Raw genomic sequence first — 22796 nt, forward strand, 5'->3', positions numbered from 1 at the left:
AAACCATTTTCATTGCTTCCTAGCCACAGCACATCACAAACCGTGTGGCCCTTGACTGTTGCACGAGGCAGCACCCAAACCTTTTACAATCTGAACACAGCATGACATGGGAGCATCACCCTTGAACAGGAAACATCACCAGGGCTGGACTGTTACCTGCCTGGACAGAGGCTCCGAGAAGAATATCCCGGGTACCGGTGGCACCACGAACAGGGCACGTTCCAGCTTGGCATGGCCGCCGGCAGCGTGGGAAGGGAAAGGAGGACGTGGTGGAGGGCAAATACAGGGAGAGAAACACCTGGCCTTCGGTGCTGTCCCCTCCTTTGCAAAGGCACAAGAAGTTGCTCTTCTGAAATATTTTTAAGAGCTGTGGGGCTAAAAGCAGAGACAGGGAAACCAACCCCACTGTGCCACTGTTTTATGAGGGTGCTCTAGGAAAGCTGTCGTCCCAACCCAGCGCTGATGAGACCGCAGCATGCTGCACAGAGCAGTACTCGAAAAACCAAAGCAGCATCTTTATTTTATACATAGCTGTCAGTATAAAAAGTTTATTACATAAGAGCTGTTTTGTTTACAATATATTATATTGCTTCAAGCTAATGCAGAAAGTTCATACATTATAGTTCTACTTTGTTTACAATATATTACCTTGGTTAAATGGCACCAATGCAGTATATTTTTAATATACATTATTTTGCAAAATTAAGGCCAAAAATAAAATTGAATTGAGTTAATCAGTTTTTAAATTAGGCAACTTATTTGTTTTTCTTAGGGAAAAGTCTAAATACACAACAGCAAAAATGTAAAATGCACCTTTCTTTTGTCTCAGGCAAATTAAATCTGTAGTCATTGAAACGATTCAGGTTAGCATCTACGAGGTTTTCTTCTTGAATATTGTTACTAAATTTTCGGAAAATATTTGCAGCTATATAATCAAAACAAGGAAGTTTAAGCATAACTGAAGTATAGTACAAAACACGATCCAAAGCACTGAAAGAAGCAGCCTATATAATCACGCTATAGCAGTATTTATAAAACTTAAAAGGAATAGTAAATATCAGCTCAGTGGTTTATAATGAAGCTAATAAAATTCCAGCTGTTAATCTTAACTGTAATGAACAGTGTTTTTAGCATTCAATCCATGAGAGGTTAATGAAGGCTATGAACTTTGTGTAACACGAACCGTTTCAGATGTTGGAGTTCACCAGATATAATTGGATTCGGGTGGAACATGCCTCTCCTCGGCCCTTTTCGGTGAAGGCGTGTGCTGCCTGTGCTTGCTGCCTGCTGGCCTCAGGGCGCTCAGACCGCTGGCTCCGTGCCCTGGAAAATTATCCAGTTCAAGAGAAAAGAAACCCCAGAAGCGGGCTCGCGATCCACGGCTAATATTTCAAGTGGAAACAGTCTCCCCCATTCGAACAAAGGATTTTGCTGTGCCTTACGCGAGTGCTCGCCCTTCTCTGTGCCCCCCCGGACGGACAAGGTGCTGCCAGAGGGAAAGATGTTCACGCCTTGCCGGGGAGCCCAGGGGACCACCAGCCCAGGGGACCATCATCAGCGTGCCTGGGCTGTCACTCAGCCCCGGGTTCACGTGGACACAGCCCACGCCGGGTGGGTGAGAGCCCTGCCGATCTGCTGGCGACCGGCTCTAAAGAGGGGCATAAGCATCCCCCCGGGGAGAATCTGCGCCAGCTACCTGAGCTTGGCTTTGGTTTATGGCTGAATGTGAAGAGAAAGAACAGCAGCAACAATAAACACCTAGGCGGGGAAAAAGCAGTCTGAAACAGGCATAGCAGAGCTGCTTTGTTGTGGAAAATGAAAACGAACAATAAAAATGGAATTCAAAGTATTATGTTGTAATTATTTATAGTTTCATTTACCCATCTCATTACCTAAAGCTCATGGAAATGACTTTGAAAAACTAAAAGTCCCCCGTTCAGTCTTTTTAACCACTTCATTTTAAGAAAACAGCTTTACCGAGGAGCCATTCATTTGATGGAGTATGAAGCAAGTCTCTCAAATTAACTATAAACCTCCTTTGAAGATCAGGAGATGTTTGGTTTTAGGTGAAAAGAGTGAATTGCAGTGCATGCACTTGTATGTGCAATTTAAGCCCTATGTGGGCACTTAAAATGGGGGTAAATTTTACCCAAATGGCCTATTCTCAGTTTCTTTGCTGAATACAAAGAGAGTTTTGCAGTGCTAAACACAGCAGGACTGTACCCAAACTCCAAGTAATGAAGGCTGGAAAACCTTGGAGCTGACCATAATGTGTGACTATTGACTCCTCATTACAAGGTAGTTATGAGTTTTGGTTTTGTTGTACAGGTAATTATTTCTTTGGGGATGGTCACCCATAGTACCTACTCTTTTTCACTTGCTATCTGAGTTCTTTATAGGAAGAAAAAGTTCATACTGAACTTATGAATGGACACTCACATTGATTCATTTCCATGTAAGTTTTTTCTAACCATAACTTACATTAATGGTGTTTCTCCTTCAGACAATGACATGAATACTTAAACACAGATCGACTAACAGCAGAAAAGTGCCCCCCCCAAACCTAATTTTCACAGCAAAATCCATTTTAGTTAGATAATACTATTTTTTCTAATGAAACAACTATATTTATTCTAATACATTTTAATGTGATTCAAATCACAGCAATCAACAGCATTTAATAAAAATCAACATTCAGTTGATGCTCCAATGTAAGGTTCACATTTCTTATAGCTAATTGGTGGGGTTTATAGCTGCAAAATTTTTCAACTTTTTTTATTATTGACACTTAAAACACTAAATGTGAATCATTAGCTAACAGTGATAAACATTAATACCTCATTGGAGGATGTACAGAACGTCTCTTGAAGATCTGCTGTTACAGCACTGTTGCACATGAAATATAAAGTTAAATCTGAAGCTCTTACGGGAGATATCCAGTTGTATTTCAAATAATTTCATAGTGCTATTTTAAACTCAGTGAAATGATCAGTTGCTTCAACAAGTGTCAAATGGCCCCATAAGCACAGCAGAAACTCATTTTGAGGATTTTAACCTTGCTTTGGGACAATATATTTTGTCGCCTGTGAAGCATGGGTGGGAAGAGGAGGAGAAAAGTCTGAAGTTGCTAAGCACAGCTCTTGCATAACTCTTCAAGTTTTTCCCCAAAGTTTCTAAAGGACATTTCATTTTTTCTAAGTTTTAATCAGCTTTAAAACCCGTCAGAGTTTTATTTCTAAAAATGCCTACCCAACATTTTAAAGCTAGCTGACCTGACTGAGGAGTACTGAAGGACTTTAGACACCTTCCATGCTATGGGTGGAAGACATGCAAGGTCATCTAGAAATCTGGTTGATACCAGATTCTGGAATTTTCTAATACAAGGGTGATCTTGCTAAAACACTTTCACACTATTCTGAGGGTTTTTTAAGTAGTAAAAGTTATGGAGTGTTGAAAAATCTTTGTTTTATTGTTTGGATTAAAGATCAGAAAAAATGGAGTGCAGTATCATTAATGATGCTGGAAAGGCTCTCGAAGCAGTCGTTTCTGTAGAGCATCAGATGCGCAAGACCCCCGATACGGACTCGCAGGGTTTGTTTCTCACTTACTTTTATTGCAGTGTCTCCCGTGCCAGCCTTCCTTGCACTGGCATTTGTTGGGCTCAGCACAGGTGCCGTACAGGCCACAGCCGGGTTCGCAGACAGCTGTAAGAGAGAGAGCGCATACACCTGACCTCCCGACATTTCATCCGGAGACGGAGTTGCATATTTACTTTCCCTGCTGCTCCTCACGATGGTTGGTCCGGGCAGGGGCTGTGGCTCTCCCAGTAAATCTGTGCCTTTGCACGGAGTGTGTGCAGAGCCCCAGGACAGTCCCCTCCACCTCCCACCTGCAAGGTCTGGCTCAGTCCCTGGCAGAGAGCAGCAGATGGAGCAGCAGAGCGCAGTGCCCACCAGAACCAGCGGGAGAAGGACGGTAGCCCCCAGCATCCCTCTCACAAGGTGCTCCCATTGGATTTTAATGTTGCAGTGTACTGACATTTTATTAAGCCTTTCTCTATTACTGAACTGCTATTGCTGAGCTGACACGTTGCTGTTTTATAGAATCTCGGAGTACAGAGGAGACCATGGGGAGGCTTCGTAAAAAAATGTTTCTGGTTTCATAATTCCCTTAAGTCTGGTGTATGCTCTATGTCCAGAAAATAAATTAACCTGAAATACTTTGACAACAAACGATTAGTGCTGACATAATGTAAAAAGATACTGTACAGCCAGCTTGATGCTCCTACAACAAGGACTGATGGAGAGGCTTTGGTACTTACGCTTTGAACACAGGTCTCCCTGGTAGCCTTTGGAGCACTTGCATTTATTCTTACCGGTACATTTGCCTCCATTTCGACAGGGCTGATGGCATTTACCTAGAAATTGAAAACACAAAAATAATGGTCTTAGCCCCCTGCACCTAGTGGAGACAAGTCTGAGAAGCCCTGACTTGTACCTGAAAAACTCATCGGATGCTGCTGTACGAGTGCGCGCTACGGAGCCATCAGGAAGACTTTGCTGCAAGTCTGTGCTTCCAGTTTACATGCATTCTTCTGCTTTGAAAATATGACAACAATTTGGCACGGCCAAAGCCCGTGTGTCCATGCAGCTTTTGCCCGGATTTGTGTGACCAGTCAGTATTGCCGCCTGCTCTCCTCACCCTTCGTGGGGGAGGCAGCACTGTCCGCATTTCGGGTTTGCAAAGCCTGGGGCACAAGCAGAAGAAAACCTGGTGGCGGCTGGGAGAGATTTGAAGCAATAGGATGCTCAGGAGCTAACAGGTATGGCCGCTACTTGCAGACAATGAACAGATCGGCTGGGGCTGTCAGCTTGTGACAAAAGGCTGTGGAGCACCACGATGCCGTGGATGGTGCGGTGAGGGCTGTTCCACACCACAGCTCAGAAACTAAAGGCACATTAAACAAGCATGCCCTCCTTTCCTGTCTGCAAAGAACAGACCATCTTCGGTAACAGTAATTAGAACTGGCAGGCGTTTTTCCAGGGTTTTGGACTGGAAATTGCTGTCCCTCACATTCGCACTTTGCCAAAGGACGAGGCTGGCGCTGGTGGCGGTGGGTCTGGCCCTGATGCGCCGGGGATGGAGGAGGTCCACGATGGTGGAGGAGAGCCACGCTGGGCCGGACTCACGCCAAGGGCCTTCCTCAAACTTAATGTCAAGCCTCCCATCGCTAATTAAATCCTCACTCATCTTTGGAAGGGTGACTCCCAGGCCGAGGGGGGGCCACTGCCACATCCCTGGGCGCTCGCGGGGCAGCAGAAACTACAGCCTCGGTCCCTTGCCTCATCGGTGGCCATACGGACCAGAGCAGCTTTCCTCACTGTCGTCCAAAGCTTTTAACATCTTTTCTAATCCCACAACATTTCCTAGCATCTTCGGAAAAGAGGAAAGAAAAAGCCCTTCCTAGATTTAGTAACAGTATTTACCTGAATCGGTGAGCAAACAAAAACTGGCACCTGGGGCAGCAAACTGTTTCCTTTCCTTTCACTTTTTTTTTAAAAAGAAGGATGTTACCTGCAACCTGCACGTGATAGTTTAAGCACCAACACTGGTTTGCTGTGCTGAAAACCTCAGCAGATGCACTCATCTCCCCATTGCAGACTGCTCCCTTGGGAGCTCAGTACACCCGGCAGAGCCTGCTCAGCTCTCCACCCTGGCAGACTTCTCTGATTCACGTGTGTATCGTCAATATAAAAAAACCATTTATTACTACTGTGCGTAATTATTTTAATAGACCTGAAACAAGCTTCATAACCAGCTGACGGAATAAAACATGCTAAGGAGAGCTTCTGCAAAAGCCCAATTTCCCTGCAGGAGCCTCTGAAGAGGGAACCTTCAGATATTCTACTTTGCAAGCATTTGGATAATTAATTAATGACCAAAAGGAGCAATGCTAAGGAAATCTCTGCATTTTCCTAGTTCTTGAAGTAAATCTGGAGAATATGCGTCAAGGGGTGTGATACTGACTTCCATAGAGTTGCATTAGGCAAGCATTTGGCTCAGCACAGCTCAATTAACTTTGGACTAAGATATTTTCACAGAATGAAGGAAAGAGTAATAACTCTGTTACTGACTGAGAAATGGAAAAAGCAACAAAACAGTTGGTGACAAATGGGGGAGGAATCCAAAACAAAATAAAACTCTCTGGACTCAAACTAAAACACTAATTAGAGACAACGCATAACTATAGCTAGAAAAAAACTGGAGGACTGTGAATGCTTGTTAGTATTGTAGACTGCGTCTAGTACATTTCCCAGGAATCTTAGAGAGTGATTCAACTATTAGACAAGCACTCAAAATCTTTAAACAATATTAAAAAAAACCCCGAAACAACTCTCCAGTTTTCAGAAGATGGCTTTCTGCCTGTTGAAAGGTTTTCTCCCCTTGTTATTTCAGGACCCCCATGACTGAACGTAGCTGGCCCTGGATCTAAGAAAAGAATTGTGTTTCTCCTCTGGTGATTCTAAGCCCTGTCTAGCATTTCTTGCAGTCTTCCACTGTGGTGCTGGCACTGGTGCAGGGCCCAGAGGTGGTAGCAGCCATCAATCATGGTCTAACAATTGCCATCCCAGCTTTACAAAAGCCAAGGCAAGTGCATAGCTTTCCTTGCTCTCATCGGCACGATCCCAGTTTAGCTTTTAGCATACTGTGATCCTGAAAATTTTTTTCTTTCTTTTGTACAGGAACTAGTTTACTGCCTGTATTTTAATTAATTTAATTTGTGTTGCACAGGTGAACTTTTGCAAGAAGCCAAAGTCAGCTGCACCTATTAAAAGCAGTGGAAGACAACAATGAGCTTGAACCCCTCGGACAGATCGATTAAATGGATTACCCTTAATTATACATGCTGCAATACAAGTTCTAAGAATTCTCCTCAAAAAACCACCACTGACATAAAACACATGCTTCTCAAACTTTGAACCAAACCTTATTAATCATCTGAGAAGTATCAACAAAGTTGACTTGTTGGGGATTGAAGAAAGAAATGGGGTTCTGTCAGAGTGTCAGATTTGAACTTGAGGTAAGCAAAGGTAAATTCAGTGGAAACCCACACTGTTGTTCTTGCTGACATCTGATCTGAATTTATATCAAAGGGCAATCTTTATTAATTTAATAACAATAAAGCTTTGCTGCTTCCGTTTGGCTCAGGTTTTGCTGAGGTAAAAAGGAGCTGCAAAACACCTTGTAATGCATAGAGATATGGTGAAACATTTACATACAACTACTGTTTATCGACACATAAATACTGAGCAAAATGTGGGTCTTATGGTATCTCTGTTCTTTCTTTGCACAGTAATTCATTTATTGTCCTGTATTGGCTGACAGCATGTTGGAGTTTATTTCCATGTGTTTCCAAAGCATTTGATGATACAAATTTCATAACTGTGAGAAGAGCCTGTCTCTACTGATGCATATTAAGAAATCAGCTCTTACGTATCCCAGGCCAAAGGCTGCTCTCTATGCTCCTGTGGAGGTGCTGGGGAACATCGGTGACATTATTTACAGCAGGGGAAGCTCCTTACACAGCGTCCTGTTAGAAGCTTTAAGCCCAGAAAGAACGACCTCATGTATGTTCTGAAAACCAAAATGCTCAAATACTCTATTGAAGTGTGGGGAACTACAGAATTAATCCAATTTAACAGAGCTTTGAGAAAACCCTTCTTTTAGTGAGATCAAATACTTGACAGCTGACCTCCCAGGTCTGTTCCAGCCTAGCCATACCTCCACCCCCAGCTTTATATAGCACACTTAGATCAGCCATGAGCTAAATATTTTGAATTGCTTTGAGGCTAAACTTCTGAAAATAGCAAGTCTTCTGATGTTTGTCACACGGATTTTCAAGTCGCCATGTGAATGCAACTTAATATGTTACATGAAAGCTCTCAGCTCTTACGGTTCAGTCCTCCCTTTGCCCCAAACCCTTTCATTCCCAACTTAAAGCAGCCCTTTCAGAGGTGTGGGCTCAAACCTACTCTGCTGTGCCCAAGTGCGAATTGCCGCAACATTTGAAAATCGCTGCTCCGGACGGGCTTGGCACAGCAGCCCATCTGTCTGCCAGAGTATTGCTTGCATACTTACGGCCTGATGGTCATTACCAAGCCCAGTGACTAGTAAAAAGAAAACAAGGTAGGGGATGAGATGGTCTAGCAATGAGTCAAACTTACCAGTAGGAAACTCATTTGGAGGCATGTGGCTTCTGACTCTCTGAGGCCCCAACCTGCCGTGTGAGACCCTCGCTGTGAGCCCAGCAGAGGCAGGCTGCACGTCATCATTCAGACACTGACACTAGAAGAAGTTGACGTAAGTGAAAGCAAGCACATGGAGATGCTACTCACTAATTTCACATTGGTCTCCTTCATAGCCCGAAGGACAAATGCATTTTCCCAGATAGAAACACGTTCCTCCATTGAAACAAGTTGTTGTACAATTTGCTGAAACAGATAAAACAGGAATGAACTAAGTCACTAATATGAACTCAGCCTGACTTGGCCTTAACGTTTTCTGCTGCTCATCATAAATAAACATTGAGTAGGTTTAAAAAAGTTCATTAACATCTTTTCATCTGGTTTACAAAGGAAGACTGAAATGCGGTTTTTCCTACACAATGCCTTACACAGGCACACACACAAGTCAATATAGAGACAAGTGAACAATACCGCAGTGAGATCCTCGAGGACAGATTGTGTGCGTACATCTTCATCAGTCCTCACATGTAAAGCTTGCTGAAGGATCAAGTCAATATTGCTATTGAAACTACCAGTGTCTGATAAAAGGAGCACAACCTAGGACTGGAAGTTACTTCTGCAAAAGGATATTTCACTACAGTTCTTAATTAACACCTTAACTAGGAAGAAACATGTATAAGTTTTTGCTGTGTGGTGACGTAGGTGCAAATGCTGTGTCTCTGACTTGCCAAATTACTTACGTTGTTAGACGTGACTTTTCCCCAAATAGCTGGGATTCACATTAATCCTTCAAGACACTGGGAGCATTTCACTACAGTGCACTTTTGAAACATTTTTTAAATGAGGTAAAAGTCTCTAGATACTAGTCAGAAGGACATTGACAAAACAGTTTGTGCAAGCACACCTAAAGGCCCAGGATTGTTCCCGTTATTTTTCTGGAAAGTCCGCTAGGAACTTTTGTGTTTAGTCTTTACTTCATATAGTTCTGCAACAATAAATGCAATGTGATGTTCTGTAATCTGCTCTGCCATGAGCAGGTCAGTTATATTTCTGCAAGAAACTACTTGGTTTTTATTATGTGGTAGCTTGGACTGTTCCAAATTACTGTTCTGAACAACTAATTGTTCTTTTTTATCCTTCCTGAGCCACAATGCATCAACAAAAAATGAGGAGCCTGCTTATTTTTTCATGTGTACAGATGCAGCAAATTAATACTAAGTAATTATTAAAACTAGTTTTAATCCAGGAAACTAGAATTCAAATAGAGATCATCTTTTTTCCTAGGCCAGAAACACAAGTTAATTTTGTCGTAGGTCCCACAGCTTTCAGCAGATCAACTAAAGCGATTATCTAAATTACCCTTCACAGAGCTGGCTTATATGGATGCCTGCACATCCAGCTGTGAAAGCACTGCAAATCCCTACATTCTTCCAGCAGGGGCCCGGTTGTGCTAGAGCATCTGTTTGAAGAATCACAAAACGTTTAAAGCTTACTTACTTCATCACTTGCCTGACCTTCCCAAATCCACTCCTAGAGGGAACCTAACGCAGGTGAGTAAAGAGAGGCTGCTGGATACGGAGCCTGGGGGGGTTTAGCCAGCAGTTACCTTTGTCGCAGTTGATGCCGTAGAACCCCGGGGGGCAGATGCAGAGGCCGGGTGTGATGCAGAGCCCACCGTTCATGCAGCGAGGAGCACACAGTGCTGAGGAGTGGGAAAAACAGAAAAAAACGTTGCTGGTGTGATAGCAACTGGCTATTTAAATACACAGCACATTTACCTCTTAATCTACTTGTCCTTCTGCTCAATGTAGTAAGTCACCTTTGCAAAGCATCTTTGTTAGTGGCTTAGATCAATTACATCTCTGGCAATTTGTATGTAGTGTTACCAAAAAAGTGAAGACTAAATTCAGTTCAAATCCAGTTCCGTACGTAAATGGAAACTGCCTCTTGCACAATTTAATTCCAAACAGGGGAGAGCAAAGTGCCCAGCTACACCCTGTAGACGTTTGCAGTCCCCCCCCCCAGACCAGTCCTCTCCATAACTGGACGCTGGTGCTGCAGCTGGTGCCCAGCTCTGCGGACAGGGCTGTCTCTATAGGCGCTGCGCTCAGAGGTGTCGGCAATTCGGTGGTGTTCCCAGGCAGCCTTCACCATGAACCCTCCCCTCTTCCTCTGCACAACTGAGCCTAAGCACGGCTACCTAATTTCGGCTAGGGAAGCCTGCCACGTGGCCTGCTTTGGTGGCCAAGCTGTTCCTCACGCTCCTCATGAACCTCCTCCAGAGCCCCGGTGCTCTCCCGAGACTTCTCTGCAGTTGTGGCCACCCCACAAGGCTCTTCCAGGGAGGCACGTCGGGGGGCAACGCTGCATCTCGCGGCTGCCCACAGCTGGAACGTGCAGCAGGCTTGGGTCCGTACTAGCGAGTCAAACAGCACCCAGCACGGGGGCGAGTGGGGGCACAGGATCATCCATCTTGTGAAATTGTTGGTGCCGTTCCTGGCATGGCTTTGTCCCCGGCTGACCGGCAAACCCTCCCAGGCACGGCCCTGGGGCAAGCAGTGGCCACAGGCTCCTCCCAGCGGGGAGTTTGGAGGGGTTTTTTTGGGGGGGGGAAAGGGTAAGAGAGTTTGTTAAACATACGAATGTAAACTGCACTGTGCCAGTTGGCCTCCAGGCCAGAAAACAGTCCCCGATACTCTGTACTTAATATTTTGGACGTAGGCAGAGCGTCTGGGAGTGAAGGATGCCCACGGGGACGGCTCACTCCGTCTCAAGTCACCCCAGGGACAGTCTGCCACTGGGGCAGGAGGAAGGAAGAGGTAGGAAGAAAAGCTAGTTTCCTCGCCAAGTCCCACCAATTTCCTGGTCCTTCACTCCTGGAAGTGTTGTTTGGGGCTATTAGTCACTAATGGAAGGGAAAAGGAGACTCTTCATCTTCCCCTCTTCATTGTCAGCCTGGCTCCAAACTAGGTCTTATCTCCAAATTAACAAATGCGGAACAACAAAAGCCCTGTGCTTTGTTTCCCAGCTAGTCCTCATTAGCAGAAGATTTTTATTTAATCTTTTTGCCAGATGGATTCCCTGTGATTAAGGATCACTTGACTATTGTGTCAGTTTTTGTTAAAGGCAATCTCCTAGAGAGAAAACATTTTTCTTGTAAGCAATTAATATTTCCATTAGATCATGGATGATAATAGTACTTCTCTTACATGTGTGGACCCAAAATATACAAAATCTTCAGAATATTATTTTTAGGGGAGGCTACAGTGCAGTAGCTACAGTTTTGTTGAGATTATGGTAAAGAAGACAGTTGAGAAGATGTTTTAAAAATTACCTTTCTCACAGTGAGGCCCGTAAAATCCATCTGGACATTCACAGACATGTCTTTCGTTGCAAAACCCTCCATTTCTGCATCCTCCTGGGCACTCCGCTTCATAAAATATAATGACAATCTTAACTGAATATTATATACTTCAGTTGTCTGCCAGCTCTCGGTAGGATCAATATATTCCTTTGACACAACAGTAAAAATATTTGCTGACAGGCAAATGCTGACAGAAGTGGAAGTTCAGCTAAGATCTCCTCAAAAGAAATTAGTTTATTTTCTGTTAGTCTACAAAGAGAGGTTTCATCACGTGTTCAGACAAACGCACGACGTGCTTGTTGAGAGACTATGCACTTCCATTGCTCTGCTGGTCTGTAAATGCACGAGCAATGGGGATGCTCTGCTCAATCCAGCACTTTCTCCTCTGCACGCAAACGAGCAGGCAACTCAGTGCAGGACCTGCATCGCTGCTTAGACCTGCCCTCAGTATACAGGACCAGTTTCAATTTCTGCAGCCTTAAGCAGACTGCACTGCAACTTGCATTCATGTAATAGCTGATTAGAGCTACAGGAAATAGAAATGATGGCTGCTGTAACTACATGCAGTATTCTGCTGCACTCACATAATAGCTTGTTATTCAGTAGGATGCGAAGGGTAACTCGGAGACTAAGCAAAAGGAAAGAAAATCTGATGTACTGGTCAGGTGGCTGGACATTGTGTACAACTGCCAAACAAACAGGAAAGAGAGAGGAGGAAAGGTGTAGTTTTAAAATGCTTTTCTATCCAAGGCCATAGATAAATGAAGCAGCAAGTGTTGCTTTAAAAGTAAAGCTGTTTGCAGCAGTAGTAATAGTGGTAAAGGCTTTTTGGTCTTGCTGTGTTCCAACACTGTACTCTAGGACTCTTTCTGGAAATGCTTCTCTCTTTGTACCTGAATGCAGAGCTGCTATTCATTACAGAAAAAGCATGCTTAAATGCATTTCAAACAGAAAAATAAGAAAACATAATTTTTTGCGTGGCTACCTCTTAGCCACAACAAATCCTCTCCTCTCCCACAAAATTGCTCACTCGCTCCCCTCACTTCCTCTGGTGGGGGCCCTTCTGGGTGGCCAAGAATGACTGGAAACAGTGACCGGGGCCCTGGCAGGAAGAATCGGAGCTCCTCGCCGTGAATGATGTCTTTCAGAGGAAGGAAACTCACCCCTACTCTGACATCAACTGGTAAGGACATTCTCATCCTTCTCAGCATCTGTCCCAAAACACTGCGGTGTCCACCTTACCCGAGAGAGGGCAGGAATGCGAGTTATCCCAGTACGCGCTGGAAGAGACGAGGTGAGAAAACTCCTCCTCTGCCCACCTCCAGAGTTTAGAAAATTATCCTCGTGTCTCAGCTGGCTCCAGGAACAAAGGACTTGGACAATAATCACCCCCAGCTTTCCTGAGAGGCCATATGATGTAATACTGCTAAATTGTTAAATATTACATCTCATATCAAAATGGTAACAACAACTGATAGCACAGAAATGATAACTGGGATGAATGCTACTACTAAACCGAATTTGGAGCCCTCTCTGTTTAAGCCACATTTTTCCACAATACAGACCTGTAACTCTGCTGTCCCGATAAGATTACCCCAACACTATTTCTAAAGTTTATTAAATTCAGTATCTTTGAACTGAAATGAAAATAAAAAGATATCAAGTGTTCTGTGTTGTACTTACATCAGTCACACAACTTCATACCTGAGATCTGATTGATTGTGCTTCCATTAAGCCCTCATTTTCCTTCCTGTTTCTCTGCCCACTTCTTCTCCCCCTCCTCCACTTTCCCTGGGCTAATTGGCAGCAGCAAGGCTTCAAAGGAGACAAGCAGCTTTGCTATTTAGGTGTAGTGAGGTTTCAAAGAATAAACAGCTCCTGCTCCTGCTGCTCGCTCTTTGAAGCGACATTACAGCCAATTAGCTCAGAGAAAACAGCGCAGAGAAGAAAATGTGGGACTGGAAATGGAAGATTTGATAGAAGAATAAAAATCTCACTCTTTGTACATCAGCTCTGTCATGGGTCCATTTGATACAATTGCACATGACATGGGGTAACTGCCTTATCTTAGATACGGATTTTTCAATTTTCACAGCCTCAGTTTAAAGTGATAATTATAGTTGTTTGTAGTGTATCAAATTAATCCAGAATGTCTTCTTACATAGTGTTTATGGTTCATAGAATGGTTGATTAAACAGGTTCCCTCCTTTCCAAGTAAACACTGCAATAATTTCATGGTGCCCTTCTTCTACTAGCGCATCCTGTGGGTGTTTACTCCTTGATAGCTGCCAGTATTGAGGAGCAGCTTCCACCACCTTACCTGTATCCAAACCCAAGAGGTTGCCATCTGAGCTCCAGAAAACGTAAAGCCAACTTTTGCAGAAATTTTCTGATTTAGGATTTTTGCATTTGGTTTGCATGTGCAAGTTGAGATTTAAGAAACTGTTGAACTAAGGCACTGAACAGTATTAATTGAAGTCAGTGTCCCCACTACAGATCCCGAAGTTCAGTTCTCCAAACTATGTGCCATTTCTGGAAATGTTAGTCTCAGCTTGTTTTCACAGGACTAGTTCACCTCCAAGCATCTCAAATCACTTACTAACAGGTGCTTCTCATATGATACATTTCTAGCAACGTCCTTGATGTGATGAGCAGTGAACAGGAGGAGAAATGCCTCCAACCCAGTCTGCTCCAGGAGGTGGAGTTGACAGTAAGAAAAGGCTTAGTAAACACGTAGTAAATGAACAGCAAACCCACAGACAGAACAGCCTGGCATTCACCACCATTGCTACACATTGTGTGACCACTTTACTTCCATCTTCTCTAGCCCTTATCCTGAATGAAACATAAGAAAGTTAGGTGACCTGGTCTAACAGTGTTCTGGCACGTTCTTTTTAGTGTTACCTTGCTGACAGGTTTTAAAGAAGATGGCGTTCTGAGGGGTCTGGAGAATAATATTGCCTTCTGAATTCATTATGATCACGTTCACTTCAAACGCAGCGACCCCATCTTGTTTTCCAAGGCAAGGAAATCCAACCTGAACGACTTAAAGGAGAATAATGACAATAATATTTATATTTACATGCATATATATCTATATACATAATAGATAGTATTTATAGCTAGGCTTTAGAATAATGCCATTAATGAAACCCTGTAACACAGGGATACATGGATCACCTTATTCATAGGTGGCTCCAGGACTGGAAGTACAGCAGCACAGGAGATGAGCCTGTGCTCATTTACTGACATAACCCCAACAGTCTACAGCACAAACAGCGATCTTCACGCAAACACACTTTTGCTTGCAGGCAAGGCAACTACTCATGTGGAGGTATCTAAGGATACACCAAAACAAGCTGGAAGCCTACATTTAATTTTCTAAGCTGAGCTGATCACTTCTGAGTCTAAATTTTGCAGGCGCTCATATGACTTCTACAAAAACATCTTATGCATTTTGGAAAAAAAAGTTACTTTAGATATGTTTAGCTGGTTTGGCTATTGCAATTAATACTTAAATAGAGACACTGATTTAATCAAAACTTACTCCATAAAGTGCTGGCAAGATGGTACACTTGATAAATAAGATCATGGGTGCAAATGTTTAAAAAGAAGGCATAGACACATCACTCTGACAGAACTTGTTAACTGTAGCAATATTTAGAGATTGCCTTTCTAGGAAAAGTATTCAAACACTCTTGAACTACGAAGACTTTAAGTAAATAATTAAGGCCAGTAAATCTGGAGTATTTTAATGAGGAAGCAAGCCTGATACCTCAGAGCTATGAAATGCTCTGTTGTGATTGTCACAAGTGATCTTAAATAATCTTCAGATGAAACGATTTTATCTCTTTTCTTCAAAATTGGTTCTTACCAGCTGCATTGTAAGTTAGATCCAGCTAATAGAAATTGCTTATTAATTTCTTCTGAAGCTAGCCTGAGATTTCAGAACCAAGTATTGAGCTAATAGCCCTGTATTGGGTTTGTTTAACATTGCTTGTTATAAAAAATTTTTCAAGTTGTAATTGGGCCATTTTTGTTATTTGTTGCCTTGCTACAATATGGAATAATTTAGTTTCTGGTAAGTCCTACGGACTGAAAGGTCTGTTGCAGTTTTCATTATAAAGCAATTTCATTGCTGAAGCACTTTCACACCAATCTTTTAAAAGAGCGTCACAAAAAGCATGTAACTATGTGGTAAGTAGGAAGCTCTTACAGTGGATTAAATAGAGTTTAAATGCTGTGAATTCCTTAAATGGTAGTAACCTTCTTACAGCACAAGTGCAGGGAAACAGTGCTTGTATTGGGATACGTGTGACTTAACTGAGCAAATTGCAATGGGGAGGAAGATACAGCAGAATTTTCATGATGGCACTGTAGTCATATCTAGACTTCATGGAATCGGTAGCAAACCCCTGAACTCCCCTGAGATTTGGCTGTGGGTTTAAATGCCTAGGGCAAAGACCAGGAATGCATCTCTTAGGACTAAAGTCCGAGGGGACAGGTCAGAAACCCCTTATTCCAGCACACCCCACCCTGGAAGCATCTGTATTTTTGGACTTCCCATATGTCCGAACTCCTAGGCACACAGAAATGCAGTAAAGGACCCTCCTGTTAGCAATAAGCACCTGGATCCTGGCTGAGCTCTGTGGTGGCTCAGAGCTGGCATAAAGTCCCTAAACTCTGCCTGAATCCCTGCCTTTTTATGCCTGTTTGAATAATGCTAAGCACGCACCAAGAGCACCACAGTCAAAACAACGCACAGAGCAAAAGTCCCTTGCATCCAGAACCACGGCTGTGAGCTCCCATGGGCTACCGAAGCGCTGAGCAGGGCTGTGGCACAGCAAACCTCAGGTCTCGTCCCTGCTTCACAAATTCAGGAGGCAGTTTACATTTCTGTAAACTGGCTAAAAACAAGGAGAGGGAATCACGGCTCAAGACTTCTCTCTGCTAGCCATCATCCCACCACCAGGCCACAGAATTGCCTCTCGCGCACATTTATATTTCTGCATCCCCTGGAGTGTTTGCACCCAGGGCTGCAGAGGAGACAGCTCTAGCACAGTGAGGAAAATTTAACTAATTTGAAAAGGAAGCTAAGGAACCTAGCGATTTGTATCTAGTTTAATTTTAGCTGGTAATTAGAATGCTCTCCTGGGATGTGGAGGGAGCAGGTTTAATCCTTTTTGTCTGGGAGCTCCTGCCTTTTCCTTTTGTTCAGGAAAACAAGGTTCCCTAAATTGTCTCCAGTAGAGGCAGGTTGAGAGTAACTCCTGTGTGTCTGCACAGCTCTGCAACTTTGCAGGCAATTGCTTTGACTACTTAGTTAATATGCAAAAGCCACCACCAAAAGCCACCTACGCTCCCAGGGGTGGGATTGCTTAAGGGACATCTCTAAATCACCAGTCCCAGTAGAAGTGGGCATGCAGGGTCTGGAGAAGAGCAGGGGTCCATGCACAGCCCCGCAGCCCCCCGTCCCTCTCCACCAGCACGGCAGAGTGAGCAGAGATGCTGCTGCACCCAGAGAAGGCACCAGTTTCTCCCACCAAACCTGGAGAGAGTTTCAGCACCTTTGGTCGCTCAGCACGTACGTTTTAACGTGTCAACACCAGCAGTGGGCACGGAGAGGAGATATCCTGAGCCTGGCCCAGCAGGCTGGGGGAGGGCTGTGTGAAATGCATGAAGCAGCACTGTGCCAGCAGCCCAGACACGTCAGCTTGCACCGGCGGCACCGGCACGGCACTGGGCTGGCTGGTGCAGACAGGGACGGGGGGGCCGGCTCACGTCGCTTATGGACCAGCTCCTTCTCGGTCACAGGCCACTGCATTTCTTCTGGGCACACACCAAGAGCTGGTTTTACTTTCCTCAGCGTGGTGTTCAAGGCGTTACTCGCTGCCACTACCAACGATGCCTGACTTCGTTTTCAACTCACTGACCTCCGTTCGAACCACCGGATCTTCGTAGGCTTTCCCCTGTGAAACGAGCAGCCAGCCTCCTCTCACCGGACAGGTACCCACGCTCCTCTCAAACACCTTCTTTTGGGCAAGCTGAGTGCTCTTAGCTCTTTAAGCTTTCACTGAAAGACACCTTCTCCAGCCTTCTTAACATCTGCGTCTAGGTGTAACAATATCTGCGCTGTGAGCACTGAATCGGGTAGCAATCCTGGGATTTGGGGATGGGATTTTCAAATGAGTCTAAGGAACCTAAGTGATTTCAATCTACTTTGATTTCGAGGAGAATTTGACACCTCATCTCATTAAGGATATACTGGATTAGAGAAAGTTGACAGAAAGACAACAAGCTGCATCCAAGGAGGAGCAATTGAGTGGGCTGCGGCTCTTCAGCCTGGCAAAGAGAAAAACTAGGGGGGACAGGATAGACATCTACAAAATCACGATTGGCATGGATAGGACCAACAGTATGGGTTGACTGCTCTACCAGTACAAGGACTAGTGCCCATCAGATGAAGCTGTCGCAACCAGACTTGAAACAACAGGAGGGGGATCTTCATGCAATGGGAGACAGTGAACTCCTTGTCAAAGTGACTGGAGATACCAGAAGATAATATGGACTCAAAGAGAGCCTGGACAAGTACTGGAAAGAGAGATCTCTAACCTATGTGGGGTTATAAAAAAGACAAATCACTCAAGACTTAGGAAATCCGCCAAGCTGAAGCTAGTCAGAGCTGAGAGGGTAAACAGAAGTATCACATATGCTTGCCCCCCTTTTGCTCTTCCAAAGGTCTTCTTATGGCCACCGTTGGCCATAAGACAAAATACAAGCTAGGCAGGCCCTAAAGCACTAAAGCCATCCTTACGCTTTATTGGTGGTAGGCAAATATCCTCAAAGAAGTTTTAAAAGTCCACTGGTTTTGACAAGACCAATGGGTTCAACTATCTCTGCTAATCCCCACTCCTGTTTCCCACTCTCATGTTTAATACAGCTGTCCTTCCTCTTTTATTCCTCCTTGTCTTTAGTGTAATCTTTTGGGCTAAAATGCTTTTTCAAGAAATAACTTGCTACTGTTGATTTGTTACTAAATACAAGCTTGTGACTAAATTTCTTCTGACATGCATATGTGTAGAAAAATCATTTGGTAATGCAATAGGTACAGGCAAACTAGACTACATTTGTCAGAACTGTTTTGCAAACATATAATTATAGGAATAACTACATAGTAGCAAACATTCACTACTTTTATAGCACGTATTTATTTAAAGCTGCTTAGTTAATTTTGGCCAGCTAGCAGGCATTGTAAAAAAACCACCATCATACTAGTGGCTCACCGTTAAATAGTGTACATGCTTCAAATGCTATATGTGTACTGATTGTCAATTGCTGTTAAACACCCGACTCACTATAATGCCAAACAGGACTTAAATACGGCTTATATGTACTAAGCGCAGTGGTGACTGCACAAGATCCACATCAGGAAACGCCATGGACATGCCCGTATTAGTCCTGGACCTGAGGTACCAGTGCTGCAAACAGGGTAAAAGTCCTTTTTGGCTTTAATCAGACCTCCCATCATGATGGTTAACAGGCCTTCTGCTGGAACTATGAGATCTCATCTCCGGCCTCCCTGCACTTGTCGATTATGTTTTCCTAAACACAGTCAGAAGGGGGTCATTTTGGTCTAGCCTTTCTAGATAGTTAAAAATAAAAGGAGAAACTAGCTTATATTAGAGGATGCTGAGTGCAGAGCTTCCCAGATATCTCACCTGCTTTATATGGAGATGGAAATAATGCCTAACAAAAACTTTGCCTCTGTGACTTTTTAGTTACTTTTAAATGTCTCTACTTGCCCACTTGTCAGGCTTGCAACCAATTAAATTGCAGCAATTATGGTACAAATATTATAGCACTCTTCACCCAAATTCATTTTCCATACCACTCATTCAATCCACACCGAATGGAGAGACCAATCATTAATGTTAAATTCCAAGTGCCACAGCAAAAAGCTGTGCTGCAACATTACTTCAATGCCATTCTACTACAAGCTGAAAATGGAGGATATCAAACACAAACTTTCAGAATTTATACGCTGAAAAAGAGAAGAGAAGGAAAGACTGGTCAATGATGTAAACTTGTATATCAGTGTTCCACTTACAGCCCCGTCCTCCCGTTCCATTTCTCATTTCTTTCCCATTTTATCCCACATGGTCTTAGGCTGGCTAGGGCTGATCATGAAACCATGATGACTAAGACACTGCTGTCACCCAGATGTACATTTCTGCCTTTCTGCCAGAGACCACCATGTATTAGCCCTGGAACAGATCACGTAAACTGTTACTTATCCACTTCAGAGCAAAGTGGATTCGATAACCTCTCATGGAGAGCTTTTCTACTCCACCTGGCTCACTGCGCACCATGGTGCTTCTGGAGCACTCACCTTCGCTTGGGCGCAGCCTCTGCTGTGCAGCTGTAAGGTCCAGTGAAGGACTAAATGCACAACTAAGGGAAAAGTGGTAAATGATAATATCCTAAACTACAACTTCTGCCTTTGAGCTGAGTGCCTGAGGACAACAGCTGACCCCAACTGAAAGGAAAACATCCACAAACTGCAACCTCTGAGAAACAGAATAATTTGATAACTATTCCTTATAGTGATCAAAGATTTTGTTTTCCGAAATTTGCACAACTTAAGTATTAGTAATCATGCTCATGAATTTTATGCAAATTTTGCACAAGTTTCTGCTGATTAATCTACACATAAAAGCTTCATGTGACTTGGCTCAGACAAAACATGCTGCTGTAGTCAAGCAAGGCACTCACAAACTGTTCAGTGTCAAGCACTGTGGCAAGCATTTCTTTAGCAGTAAACTTCAGAACTGCAATTCATTATAAAATATTTAGACTTTACTGGCTGTGGAATATTTTTACAGGAACACAATTTATAATATCAACAGCACCAACCTGATGCTTTATGAGGAACCGTTCCAAGCAGAGGGATATTTATAGTTGGATCAGCCATTATGCCTTTATCCAAAGAGTGCAAAGACAGGAACTCGTAGAAGTACTCAGCCTATGACAAAACAAATGAAAAATCAATACATATTTTAATTGCATTCACAGAAGCGAACTATTTAGCATATAAACTACAGCAGAAAAATACTACACTTTTCATTATGCCATTCACTGGATTTGTTTCTATTATTTAGCTGAGTGCTTCTTCGCCTAAGCATAATTTTTAGGTAATTTACTCTTATTTCAGAGATTGCAAGTGACCATACAGTAATCAGGACACAGCATAACAGCAAGGAAAATGGCATGGGTACAGTGAATAAATGTTATACAGAGAAGACTTTTTTTGCAACCCACACAGTTTATCTGGCAGAACACAAAAGATGTATGAACACTAGGCTAATTCTTAAAGCTGGTTTTTGGGCAGAATCCTCCTGGAACTAACTGGTGAGCCTGGATACCTGCCTGCACCACGAGTGCAGTTTAAAGGACATACCTACATGCATGATGCAACTGCAGCATAAGAATATCCAAGCTTGCTCTTGGTTGATCTGCGCAGCACGGAGCATTGCCTTGGGGAAACAGTGCCAGGCAACGAAGAGCCACATTGCTGGAATGCCATGCTTGGACACATATCTGGCTTACAGCTTCAACGCTGCCTTCTTCAACCTCAGCTCAATAAATTGTTCCAAGGGTGGAGCTCAGAGCTCTCCGACAGAGCTGGCTTCATGTCCTTCATTATTAACCACAACATAAATGATTTGTTTTGGTGATCCCCAAAAGGTGTTGGCACGATTTAAGAAATATTTTCCATTACCTTCATCCTACTCCTGATACGCACCTGCATTGTGACACAGACTGTAGGCTTTGGTACTTTCTTCCATGGGACCCTGGCCCCTCTGTTGAGTCATCTATTCAATATTTCTTCGTACTCGATGCAAAGTGATGTCAGTGTTCTGCAGTGTAGCTGTACACACCTGAGATGTACGCATCTTAGCAAGTCACTGAAGGCTTCCACTACTGTCAGTGGCACAACTGGAGGTGTGCAGAGCAAGTGGAAATGAACATTTTACTCTAAAGTCTGGCTTCTCATTTACCCTGAAACAGATAAGGTAATTGTACCTGCTGCTCTCAGAAAAGCACTTGAGACCTTAGCATGGGCACTGGCAAAAATGTGTTTTCATCCAGCAACTTACTGATAGTAGACAGTATTGTTATGTCTGCTTTTTAGCTAAAATAGTGAAATAAAGAGAAATTAAAGCCAAAATTTTATTAAAATTTTGGGCTAATAAATGGTAGTTAATTTATGTCTACAAGATGGCAGTCAACGTCCTTAGCCAGAAGACTGTCCTTCTCCTGTAACATCCTGGCTCCCTAGTACAAGGTAAATGTGGACTTACTGGCGTGAGACCAGTGAAGGGCCACAAAGATGATCAAGGGACTGGAGGTTCTGATATACAGGGAGAGGCTGAGAGAGCTGGGACCACTGAGCCTGGAGAAGGCTGAGGGGGCATCTAATCAATGTGTATAAATGGCTGATAGAGGGGCGTAAAGCAGACGGAGCCAGGCTCTGCTCGGCGGAGCCCAGTGACAGGACAGGAGGCAATGGGCACTATACAGAAAACTGCCTGAACCTGAGAAAACACCTTTTTACTGTGTGGGTGACTGAGCACTGGCACAGGTTGCTCAGAAAGGTTGTGCAGCCTCCAACTGTGAAGATATCCAAAGCCCAGCTCAACGCAGCCCTGGGCAAGCGGCTCTAGGTGACCCTGCTTGAGCAGAGGGGTGGACTAGATCATCTCAGGATCAGACTGTCTGGTCTCAGATCAGCCCCAGCTATTCTGTGCTATGCTAACTTCAGCAGAAGCCCCGGCAGCATGTGAGGGACCATCTCCCTTTAGCTCCTGGTGACACCAGCAAAGCACTCATGAGCTGGGTAGAAAGGTCGTTACGAAATCCCTGATCAGCCCTGGCAGCATATCCACCCGCTCTGTGAGGGCTGCAAGGAGACCCCAGACAGCGTGCAAGGGCTACGCTCCGCAGGGACAGTCTCCAGAGAGTGTTGTGTAGGCACGGAGACCTCAGAGGAGGACTCGCAAAACAATAGGGAAGAAGAGATGAAAGTTTTTAAGGGTGGGTTAAACACAAGGAGTGTATGTGGGAGGGAGAGGGGACATGGAGAGAAGCAGTAAAACAGATGAAAACTGAAGTCTCGGGTAATGTTC

General features: G+C 43.8%; 1 protein-coding gene across 1 annotated transcript in view; it reads right to left on the minus strand.

The window, feature by feature from the left end:
• Window positions 1-498: 498 nt before the first annotated feature.
• The window catches only part of WIF1 (WNT inhibitory factor 1), a 44979-nt gene continuing 22681 nt past the window's right edge, over window positions 499-22796 (minus strand). The window contains exons 3-10 of the mRNA XM_049792384.1: window positions 20524-20632; window positions 14515-14655; window positions 11581-11676; window positions 9853-9948; window positions 8397-8492; window positions 4322-4417; window positions 3609-3704; window positions 499-1323 (exon numbers count right to left, since the gene is read on the minus strand). Of these exons, the coding sequence (XP_049648341.1) occupies window positions 1202-1323; window positions 3609-3704; window positions 4322-4417; window positions 8397-8492; window positions 9853-9948; window positions 11581-11676; window positions 14515-14655; window positions 20524-20632 (852 nt within the window). The 3' untranslated portion in view covers window positions 499-1201. The remainder of the gene's footprint in view (window positions 1324-3608; window positions 3705-4321; window positions 4418-8396; window positions 8493-9852; window positions 9949-11580; window positions 11677-14514; window positions 14656-20523; window positions 20633-22796) is intronic.

Source organism: Accipiter gentilis, chromosome 34 (genome assembly GCF_929443795.1).
Source record: "Accipiter gentilis chromosome 34, bAccGen1.1, whole genome shotgun sequence".
Lineage (NCBI taxonomy): Eukaryota > Metazoa > Chordata > Aves > Accipitriformes > Accipitridae > Astur > Astur gentilis.